This window comes from Crocodylus porosus, unplaced genomic scaffold (assembly GCF_001723895.1).
Source record: "Crocodylus porosus isolate Cpor-Errol unplaced genomic scaffold, CroPor_comp1, whole genome shotgun sequence".
NCBI classification, from domain to species: Eukaryota; Metazoa; Chordata; order Crocodylia; family Crocodylidae; genus Crocodylus; species Crocodylus porosus.
In genome coordinates, this window is record NW_017728906.1 from 157,847,092 (window position 1) to 157,858,442 (window position 11,351).

The 11,351-nt window shown below is 38.4% G+C and overlaps 1 protein-coding gene across 14 annotated transcripts in view; it reads left to right on the forward strand.

The window, feature by feature from the left end:
- Positions 1 to 9,262, forward strand: part of POSTN (periostin) — a 43,541-nt gene extending 34,279 nt beyond the window's left edge. For 4 of the 14 annotated variants that reach the window (XM_019530030.1, XM_019530029.1, XM_019530033.1 and 1 more), the window contains 5 exons: positions 1,307 to 1,381; positions 1,780 to 1,860; positions 4,083 to 4,169; positions 7,130 to 7,171; positions 8,043 to 9,262. In XM_019530030.1, coding sequence (XP_019385575.1) covers positions 1,307 to 1,381; positions 1,780 to 1,860; positions 4,083 to 4,169; positions 7,130 to 7,171; positions 8,043 to 8,086 — 329 coding nt within the window. In that variant the 3' untranslated portion in view covers positions 8,087 to 9,262. The remainder of the gene's footprint in view (positions 1 to 1,306; positions 1,382 to 1,779; positions 1,861 to 4,082; positions 4,170 to 7,129; positions 7,172 to 8,042) is intronic. The other 10 variants (XM_019530035.1, XM_019530039.1, XM_019530031.1 and 7 more) reach the window with 5 other exon arrangements.
- Positions 9,263 to 11,351: the final 2,089 nt, after the last annotated feature.

Below are 11,351 nucleotides of genomic sequence, written 5' to 3' on the forward strand. Positions count from 1 at the left end.
GGCCCAAGGACCGAGCCCTGGGGGACTCTGCTGCCCACACCCTCCGAGGTTGACATTGACCCATCCACCACCACCCTCTGGGTTCACCCCTGGAACCCATGTGACCGCAGTCAATGCTGCAGTCCCTCAGCTTGCCCACCAGAATTGGGTGGGACACTGTATCGAAGGCCTTCTGGAAGTCCAAGAAGATGACATTGACTTCTTCCTTCCCATCTAAGCTCTTTGTTACCTGGTCATAGAAAGAGACCAGGTTGGTCAGGCAGGATTGGCCTTGCATGAATCCATGTTGGCTTACCCCTCAACATCACTTCCCCTACAGGGCTCTCACAAATGTGACCCTTGATTATTTTTTCAAAGACCTTCTCCAGGATAGAAGTGAGGCTGACTGGCTTGTAGTTGCCAGGCTCTTCCTTCCTCCCCTTCTTGAAAATAGGGACCACATTGGGCCTTTTCCAGTCCTCAGGGACTTGGCCCGAGCACCGGGAGTCCTCAAACAGCCATACCAATGGCTCCACAATGACACCAGCCAATTCCCTCAGGACCCGTGGATGAAGGTCATCCAGGCCCGCTGACTTGGACACATCTAAGCCCTCCAGGTAATCCTTAACTAGGTCTGAACTAACAGTCGGCGGACTCACATCCTTCCCGGGCCTCTCTACGCTATTACCCAAGAGCACCCCATTGTCAGCGGACAGGAACACGGAGTATCATAAATCTTATTGAAAATCCAAACTCACTTAGGCCTCTTGAAAATTATACTTCTTGTTTTACTTGATTGTAGCTTTGTTTGCATTTTTGTTCTAAAGGTTTCTGAATATAGGTGCATACTGATTAAAGGATTGATCCTGCAAAGTAGAGCTAGTCAGCTGTAACAGTGCTAACACCGTCCAGAGGGTATGCACCATTTTGTGGTTTCGCAAATGACAAAGTCCTTATCCTGAAATTCTTTCTTTAGTGTATAGTCCAGTTATGAATTATTGTATTGGGACATTTAGTGTATTATCAATAAATAATAGCACCTATACTATTCTTATACAGAAAGAGTATCTATATTGAAATGACATATGGAATTTCAGGTCTTTGGTCCTGATAAGTAAGGAAATGTCAAACCTTAAGCATGTGTGCCTTCCCATTGACTTCACTGGACTACACTTAGGTATCTTGCTAATTGGCATCTTCTCCTGTATCTGAAAGCTGTACTTCAGAATCATGTTTCATTATGATTTTTTAACATAATGGTGCTGTTGAAAACACATATTAAGCATTTCATAGGAGCAACACATTAACATGCGGTACTTTGTTACAGGTCCTGTAATTACCCAAATTACTACAGGCGGTGGATCTGATACCGATGAAAACTTGAAGAGATTACTTGAAGAAGGTTAGTATCCTTCTAGAAAAGAGAATAGGTTCAGCGAGACATATTCAAGTAGTCAGTCCCTGAATATCATAAAGTTTATGATTTTAACAAAAAAGCATACAAAAGGAGGGCTCCTGCATAAAATACAGATCCAGAGATGAAACGCTTCCAGACTGAGGACTGTTCAGATATTTTTTGGCCCATTATAATTAAATGGACTTTGTACTATAAGTTGAGAATTGCTTATCTCTAATATGCGTAAAAATGTGCTTGGCATGCAATGTAATTTAGGTGTTTTGCATGGCATTTATCATTGTAATAGATGAATTTTGTTATGAATTTAATCATTAATGTACTGTAACAGAATTGTCAGCATTGTATATAAATCAATTTTATGCCGTGAACATCTATCCTATCAGAGGTTACCAAGGTGACAAAATTCATTGAAGGTGATGGTCATTTACTTGAAGACGAAGAAATCAAAAGACTTCTACAGGGAGGTTAGTGAGTGTATGACAACTAACCTCTTTGTAACAGGTTATGGAAATTGAAACTTCTCTCAGATATATTGATCTCTAAACATTTTAAAGACTGATCTAATTTGATGTTAAAGCTATAGAAGGCAAAAAAAGACAAAGTCATCCTGAGAGATAAAATGCCAAAGTTTAACAATTAGTTACAATATGGTCTTGATCCTGAAAGTATAAATAAATATTTGTCTTTTTTCAGTCTTTAAAAGGTTACATAATTCAAACCAAGGGCAGCAATGAAGATTTATTCCATTGACTATGGTGCTTTTTCCAGCAAATTTTCAATTCTGAGAAACATTTATATAGTGGAAAGTATTTGATTAGGCTAAATTCAATATATTTTGCAATTCTCCAGAAATGAATATTCATTGCTCTCAAGTTAACAAACAAAGGCATGTTTAGCATCGCTCTTTAAATACTTACAGGTAATGTGGATCAAAGCATTAACTTTAATTCTCTTTGAATACAGCATTCCAAGGAATGGTTTTCTCTCTTTCTGTCTCTTAAGTCTAACTGTTTTGTCAATAAATAACCAGTAGATTTAGGAAAAAATAGTAGAAAATTTGTGCAAATGAACTTAATCTTTATCTAAAGATATGGAATGTCTTCTGCTTGTTTAATAGATTAGGACTGCCTATAACAGCAAGGTGAAAGACAAAAAGAATTCAAGCATTCTAGTAGAACCTAGTATAAACCTGAATCATAAAAGTCCAAATAATACTTGGATGTTTCTCTTGGCACATGGTAGAATCTCTGATTTAGATTAGCCAGATCTGTTTTTTTATTGTTTTCATTTTTTACTAAGTGACACATTTAGAAGTAAGTCATAGCCAATCACATATTCACTGATCACATTCTGCTGCACTTGCAGACAAAATGCAATCGGGGATAGATTACAGCTTCTCCTAAATAATGTTTTTGTAAAGGCTGCAGGATGCAGCTTATAGCTTCTTTATAAAGTAAAGCCATCAGAGTTGACATTGACTGGTCCTCTTTAACCTAACTGGAAGTCTCAGAGCACAGGTCATGAAAAATGAACTACAATTGTGTCCATAACTGTGCTATCTCTAGGTCAGGATGTAAGGTGCCATGACTAGGGCAGTGTGGGGAAGTTCCCATCATTGCTGTATATGGTATGCATGCTCTAAAGGTAGAGTTTCCACGGCTGCTTCACTCAAACTTTTTACCAGCACTAGAGTCTATTGAAACTATTTTAAAATAAAAAATTACCAGAAGCACTGGAGAAAAATATAGAAGTGCTGGAATAAAATTCACTGGTTCCAGTCACGTCACAAAGATAAGGAATACAGAATTTGTTCAAATGCGTCTAAATTCTGCTTGTATGAATTCCAGGATTCTGATCTTGGCGTGAACTAATGTGATTCTGATCTTTGCAGAATCTAGCATTTCTCTAAATGTTCAGTTCAATCCAATTGATTTATAATGATAGAATTTGCAGTTGATGTATAGAACAATGATAAATTAAGTATTTTTGTTAAATTGGAAAATACAACACAGTATCTTGAATTCTTTTCTTCTCCTTGCTATTGTAAGGTGGTTAGTAGAAGCATCCTGCTTTACAGAATGAATCAAATGAGTAGATATCTTTCTATGGATTGTTTCTTTTCATTTAGTTTTCTCTACTTTGCCTTTATTCTTCTACTTTGTCATTATTTACCTAAAGTTCTATCTTTGGCTGCCACCCCAACACCTTAGAGTACCTGTAGTCAAAAGGAGCAGATATACATGCTGCTTTATGACTATTATAATAAGGGTAGCGATCCCTCTTCACTCCCTCTGACTGCATCAATTCTGCTTTGCAGTGGAAAATTTTCTTAAGGACTTAACAATGAGTCCAGTTACAAATATATGTATTTCCCATTTTTTAAAGCAACAGGACAGTCTCAAATGGGCTGTAATTCATACAATTTATCATGCAGCAGTGCCAGTGGTAACAACTGGCTGTCTTTGCTGAAACCAAGCCCCAACTCAAGATGCAATAAATGGCTTACAGATCTAGAGAAAGTGACTTCTCTGTGTCAAGGCTGCAAAACTTGGCAGGGGCAGACAACAGAACTTGGCATCCTGTTCACCACAACACTCCTGGACTGAAATGTTTCAAGTCAGGGACCCTTGAACATGGAAAAATGCTATCCTAGATTTAACTCATTTGTTTTTAATGCTTATCGTAGCTGGAACAGAGTACACCAAGGTTACTAAAGTAATTGAGGGAGAACCACAGATTATCGAGAGAGAAATCAAGACAGTTCATCTGGAAGGTTAGTTTGTCTCAAAATTCAATGGCACTGAGATCTTCTTCATCTCCAGTGATCATTTCAGGTGGGGTTTTATAGCATCCATGATAGAAGATATTTAGTTCCCCATCTGCAGTTTTGGCAGGAAGACTTCTGTCCTTTTAAAAAAAGGATATGTTCATCCACAAATGGCAGAGAATAATGTCAAAGCTTATTTTGACACTCAAAAATTAAATACATTATTTATCGTGTAGTGTGCAAGTTAAAAATTTCTATCGGCAAGTTTAGGCGGCATTGCTGAGAGAATGTTCATAATAAGAACTACCTGTTGAGTAAGTAGCACAACGAGGAGACCACGTAAGTTTTCTGTGATTTTGGTTTATTACATTTTTAAATGTTGATTTGTTATACCTGATATTCTCAGTGTGGGGGTACACAACCCCTGGGAAATCATAAGCAGGTGGCAGCAGGTTTGGTATCAGTCAGCTCGTCTCATCTTGCTAAATGGGAAGGAAGCTGCAGTAGGAAAACATTGAGAACCACTGAGGTAGGCAGTGAAATTCTTGGAAGTCAGATTTGTTTCAGGGTTTCGCCTGGGATGTTTTACTCTTTCTAGTTACTTTTTCTCACAGTATCTACTGCAATTAAAAATTAAAGTAGTGGGTTTTTTTGAGGGGAGAGGTGGGGCCAGGGGCTAATTCCAACATTTCAAGGTAATTTACCAAACTGTGTTTATTCCTTTGCTGATCAATTTCCACTGAATCCAAAACTGCTGGTGAATGAAGTTTTTCCTAGTCTGTTTTCATTACTAAGAAATTTTGATTTGTTGCAAATATGATTTCTTGTTATGTTAACTAAATTGATTGTATAAATGTCAGAAACATCATTTAAGGCATATTTATAGGTTTGACATTTCTCCCTGCCACTGCCTGCCCCATGCAGCCCCAGACCTCTGTTGCTGGTGGAGCCAGGTCATGTGGCAGGGACCAGCGCTACCCTGCCATGCAACCTGGCTCTGCAGGGAGCAGAGATCTGCACCAGGGTCTCCTTGCTGCCACTGCCACTCCCAGCCCCATACAACCCCACATCACCGGGGCAGGCAGCAGCAGTGAGCAGATCCCTGGCATGGATCTTTGCTCCCTGCAGAGTTGAGTCATGCAGCAGTGACCAGCAGACTTGCTCACCACTCTGCGCTGCTTCCTTGCCTCACAACCCAGTACGACAGGGATCAGAGATCTTCATAGGGGCCTCCTTGCCTGCATGGAGGGCAGCAGCCCTCTCCCTTCCCCAGATGAGCCAACCACTGCCCCATCCTGCTACCTGCTGGGGCCCTGCAGCCTCCGGCCCTAAGCCCCACTTGGCTGGGTAGGTAAGGCTGTGCAAAGCTTCCCTTGCACCAAATCGAAACAGATTTGGTGGAGATTCAGCCTATGTGAAACTGGACAGTGATCCAAAACACCAAAATGAATCATTGTCCTCCAAAATGGCCAACTCTGAAACTGAATTGAAACACAACCATTTCTCACAGCCCTATTTGACTTGATTGTACCAGGACTTCATGTACATAGTATGCATAATTCATATTTATATAAGGCATGCATTTATGATTGTTTTACTAAAAATTAACTCAAGAGCTGATCCTGTACAAGAAAGATGGGAGCATGTGCCTACGTATAAATTCAATGATGAATAGAAAAGGGGATGCAACGAATTCTGATCTTACATGGGTGAGGGATGCCCAGTAGTAACATACCTAAAAACGGCTCTAAGTCCATTCCATGGGTAGCTGAACAATCTCAGCTGAGAGGTCATGTTTGTAAAAGGAAGTTGCATTAGCATGGTGAGAATTGGATGTTCAAGTGCACTCATTTTCTGCCCCACTTGAAAAAAGTGGGGCTTGGAAGATTTTTACAGTGCTGTGTGGACAATCAACACCTAACCTTAGGTGTGATCATGTGGAAATAGAAGTGGGGGGCTGTATGTAAACATTTATGAAGCTTGCTGTTCACTGTGACAAGACTTGCAAGATCAAAATGTGAATAAATAAAGGAAAACAGAAAGCTAGTTAGTGGTAGGTGTTAGTAAACACAGCTTTTATCTGGCAAAATTTGCTTAGTTAATCTTGCCTTGGATATTTTGGTCTTCCTTAAATTCCCAGTGTAGTCACATTAACATTAATGGATATAAGGATGATTGAAATATAGGAATCACATTTCTCCAAGCACGCCAAATGAAGTTTCTCCCCCATTCCCCCCACCCTCCAAATGTTTGATAATTCACTAATCTGTGCCACAGAATAGGGGTGGTCACCCACATTAGGAAATACTTTGTAATAAACATATGTATGTATGTATAGTGTATTCTGGAACACAGTCAAGTCTATTTTGTGAAAGACAGCTCTTCTATATTAATTGTATCATTATTCTAAACCACGCTCCTGAAAAAAGGGAATTCTGGGAATGAAAATGTATATCCTGTAGAATGGGGCCCTAACATCACATTGCTGTAATTCATCTTTCCCAATGTATAATATGTGACTGTATAAGAGTGGGAACTGGCATCTCAGTGATGGTTCAGCTTCAAGAATGACAACTATCACATAGACTTTACATTTTGCTTCTGAATTCAGTAAATTATCAATTTGCTCTCCTTCTTGGAAAAACGGAGTCCATGAAGTACACAGTCCATTGTGATCCAGGTTAAGGATTGTTCTTAATTTTTTAAAACAAAAATTTTAAGGCAAAATTATTGTTCTATGTTATGGCATATAGAACAAATGAAATGAAAATGCTTTTTAATTGTTTATTTGAGCATAAGCGTTTACATTTTTGATCATCAAAGTCAGCAAGGTAATTTAAGGTAATCCAGAATGTACTAAGAGATACCAAAATGATGACTTTTTCAAGTTAGCTATGAATTTCAAACATGTTTATTAATTCAAATGCTTTTACAAATACCTTCTGACTGGATTATTTCATCTATAGAAACACCAGTAAGGAGAGTATCAGGCACCAGAAGAACACAAGGTACAGAAAAGCAAACGCTGAATCATTTTAATGTTTGTCAAATACTTTTCCTCATCATGTCTTTAAAACAATAATCATTCTTGAATACATACCAGTGGAAAGAACATTAACCATTCTTTCTATATGATAATGTTACCGTAAAGTATTATAGAATTTTTTTTAACAACACATGAAAAGCAACTCCTAAATAGTATATACTGTGTTTAAGTGCCATTGTATATTGTATTTATTGAGGACAGGGAATTAAAGGGTAGTTCCACTCTGAATGTTAAATCAGTAATAACAGCATTGTTGGTGTTCAGTGTCTCTCACTATTAACATGCTAGTTTTGATTAGTTGATAGGTAAAAAGATACTTATATTTTCCCAGATGTCAGCACTATCCACTGATCAGGATCTGGAAATCAAGAAAAATTCTCTCATATATCAGTATCAGTAGTAGATATATCAAAATAGTGAGGGAATAACTGTTTTGCAAATCCTGCTGTTTTCCAATGAGAACTCCAGTAGCCTTATGCAATATGAATATCCTTCACTGGGGTAACTAATATATTAGTGTATCACTTGGATTGCATCTGCTCTGAAATACTTTTGACATTTATAATCAATGAGAACTTGGCTGAAATTAGTTATAAAAACTGTAAGTGTTTCAGGATTCTACAGAATCAGGACCAGACTTCAAATATTTCTAGAGCTGGAGGTATTTGGATCCAGAGTTTTATAAAATCAAGAGAGATCTGTGTAATCCAAAGCTAAATCCAGACCAACTCATTTCCATTAGAGCAAGACATGTTTTAGACGAGGTCAACAGTCTTATACCTAAATATTATTGACTATCACAATATTTGTAAATTATTTTTTCCTATTTTAAGCAGGGGGATCAACGAGGAGGAGGACAAGGCTAGTTCGCCCTTAGAAGCTTTCCAAGACAGAGTCCACAAAACTACACATGAAAAGCCTGATATATGAGAGGAAGAGAAGTTGCTTAACAAAAAAGCAAAACACAAAGAAACAATGTCATTTTCTAATCTAGTATAAACTGAATCATGAGCCCATGTAAAGGGTTTGCCTCACTACTGGGTATAGCACTCACTAATGTAAGTAGTCTATTCAATTGGATGACGCTACTCTTGGTGGCCAGCGTTATAAAGGGTGAAAACCTAGTTTCACTGACGTTAACATGGAACTTTATCTCATACTTGGTAGTAATTGTTTGCAAGAGTGGGCCCAAAATGAGCAGGGAACAACTCAGAATGTAATTTTTTATTATTTCTTATAAAAAGGGAAATATTAATGAAATTAGATCATTTTTAGAAATATACAGTTTAGGTGATTTTTAGAATGCTAATGTGGGGAAATGTAAGATATGTAAGCCTAGCACTTTGGGTTCAGTAATATCATATGCATTTTGATATGTCAACTTTTGTCATGTTTTGAACGTCATAATAACACCAACAACATTACCTTTTCAAAATTAACATTTATACCATATGCTAAATGTATCTTTTTGTTCTGCATCACATATCCAAATGTTTCCTGGTAATCTGGCTGACAGAGCTATGCAAAATAATTTCAAAAATTGCAAATGAGCTTCCTAAAATGTATCTGGAGTTTTGCAGATTAAATTTTAAATCTATTTATATATTAAAAACATTCTTGCTATTGGAATCTTCTACGAAACATATAGCTTCAGATCAATAAAAATGTTATCCCTTTACTAAAGTTGTGTCCATTAATTTTTAAAGTATAAGGGATACAAAAAATGCGTGCAAAGAATTACCTCTGCATAGAAACACGTATTATAAAAATTGGGGTTTGGTAAAAAAGCTTTCATATCAAAACACTCTTTGCTAATGTTTGGTACTAATGTTGGTTTATATGTAAATTATGTCATTTTTATAAATCTTGTTTTGTAAGTCATTTGCCTTTTGTAAGTTTTTTATCAAATGTCAGAAAGCCAAAATTAGTGGGTAAGAAAATCCTTTTCTTCAAAGTGCCTTAATTGTGCAGAACCAAGGTTTCAAAGGAAATATCAGGCATACTTTTATACTTCTGTTTTGAAACAAATACTCATTAAAGAAATTGGGCTGAATTGTGTTTCTCTTAATTTCTTCAACAAACCTTTCATGATACAACTTAAAATATTTCTTTATGATTCTATGATAATTTTAAAGCAACTACATGCCTTCAGAGAAGGAAACATATTTCTATTGCTGTCTTAGTATCTATAGTCTACTCTAAACTTGGTGTGTAGGACTTAACTGCACCACTCCCCTGAGCAATATGTTCAAAACATCTTGAAGTCAGTTAAAATTCTCCAGCTGACCAGCTTTGTATCAAACCCTAAAACACTCCACAGATATCTTTTGTCAACCTAGTAATGATCACTGATGACAGGCAGGTTTTCACACATATGATAAGTCATTTGGTTTTCCTGAATTGATTCAGTTTTGTCATGGAGGAAGTAACATTATGGCTAAATTCAGCCTCCAAAAACTTGAGGCTGAATTGATTCAGTCTTTGCAGGTTAATCTAAACTGCACAGACTAAATTGAAACAGCAGTGAATGGACATTTACCTTTGATTCAGGAAATGCAGCCACATGCCTGCAGAAGCTGGGGGGTGCTAGAGCATGGCTCACTAGCTGTGTGTTCACTTCCTCTTCCTACTGCCCCTAAGGTCTCTGGGATTTCCAGTCCAGACTTACAACAGCAGGACTCTGCAGGGTTATTTATCACTTCCTCTTCCTGCTTCCAAGTGCCTCTGGGATTTGTAGCCCACAGTTGCAGCTAGCACGTAAATTTGAGAAGGGGAAGGGGTGTTTAACCCCCCTCCCTAGCCCCAGACCCCAGCTAGATTTTGCCTGGGGGGAACAGTACCCCCTCATAGAATGGGCAGCATCCTCTGCCAGGCTTGCCCCCCCCCATCCTTTTGTCAACCAACCCTCACTGCTCCAGCTAGGGACTAGAAGGGGAAGGGGTGTTTAACCCCCCTCCCTAGCCCCAGACCCCAGCTAGATTTTGCCTGAGGGGAACAGTACCCCCTCATAGAATGGGCAGCATCCTTTGCCAGGCTTGCCCCCCCCCATCCTTTTGTCAACCAACCCTCACTGCTCCAGCTAGGGACTAGAGGGTGAGGCCAGCCCTGCTCTCTGAATCAGACAACCCAGCCCAGCACACAAAAGCATGCTGAGATGCTGTAAGACTGTGATTTAAATTGAACCAGGAAGAGGCTTGGGACAGAAGTTTCATAAACCGGTTTGACCCAAATCAGTTAAATCTGATACTACATCCAACAAGATTTATCTTAAACTAGTTTCAGCCATTTTGAAACTGGTTTCTTTGTACTGAGCTTCCTTTCTGTTACAGCTTTAAACCAGTTTCTAATCATTTAAACCAATTTATGTGTAACTTTTGTCCCTAGGCAACATGGGGAGTACTCTTAAAATGGAAAACTCTGTCCTCAGCTGTTTTGTGTCCCCATGGTTCCACAAACTTTTTCCTTTGATGGAAGGGCAGTTATACCTTCTAGCCAAGAGTCTTGATGAGTTTTGCTCATGGAAGATACCCAAGAGATGAACCGAATCAAAACACTCTTCTTATTCTCTCAGTTTTACCACATTTTGAAACACTTTCTACTTTTCCTTTCAGACAGCTTCCTTCTCACAGTGAACTGCAAAGTCTGGTGATGTCCTGTAGGGCCAGGGAAGGGCATCTGCTCTTCCACTCTTCTTCGAGGTGAGAGGAACTTGTGGAAGAAGAAAGGGGGTTGACCATGAGCGAGGAAGTAGAATTGGGGCAAAACCTTTGAGAAGATCAGGCAGGGTGAAGGAGGAGCTAGCTTAGCAAAGTCAAATCTGAGTTGCTGCGTTCTTTCAACTGTTTGCCTAATTTAAAAAATGGTGAAACACAGACACTATTTAGAGGACTGATTGTGTGTGTGTGTGTTCTTGTGTCTTAATAGCTTTCTCTTTTGCTTCATTCAGGCAAACTCCCCAGTACTCACTAAACAATGCTACTTCATTTAATTTCTAAGTTAGGTAATGCATCAACGTATTTGGCTTGCAGGGTTTGTAAAGCATTCCATATCCACTTTTTGATTTAGGTAAATGCACTTAAAATATGCTAATTCTAGCACAAAATGTGTTAGACATACCATTTTGAGGGAATATTTTTTTCCAT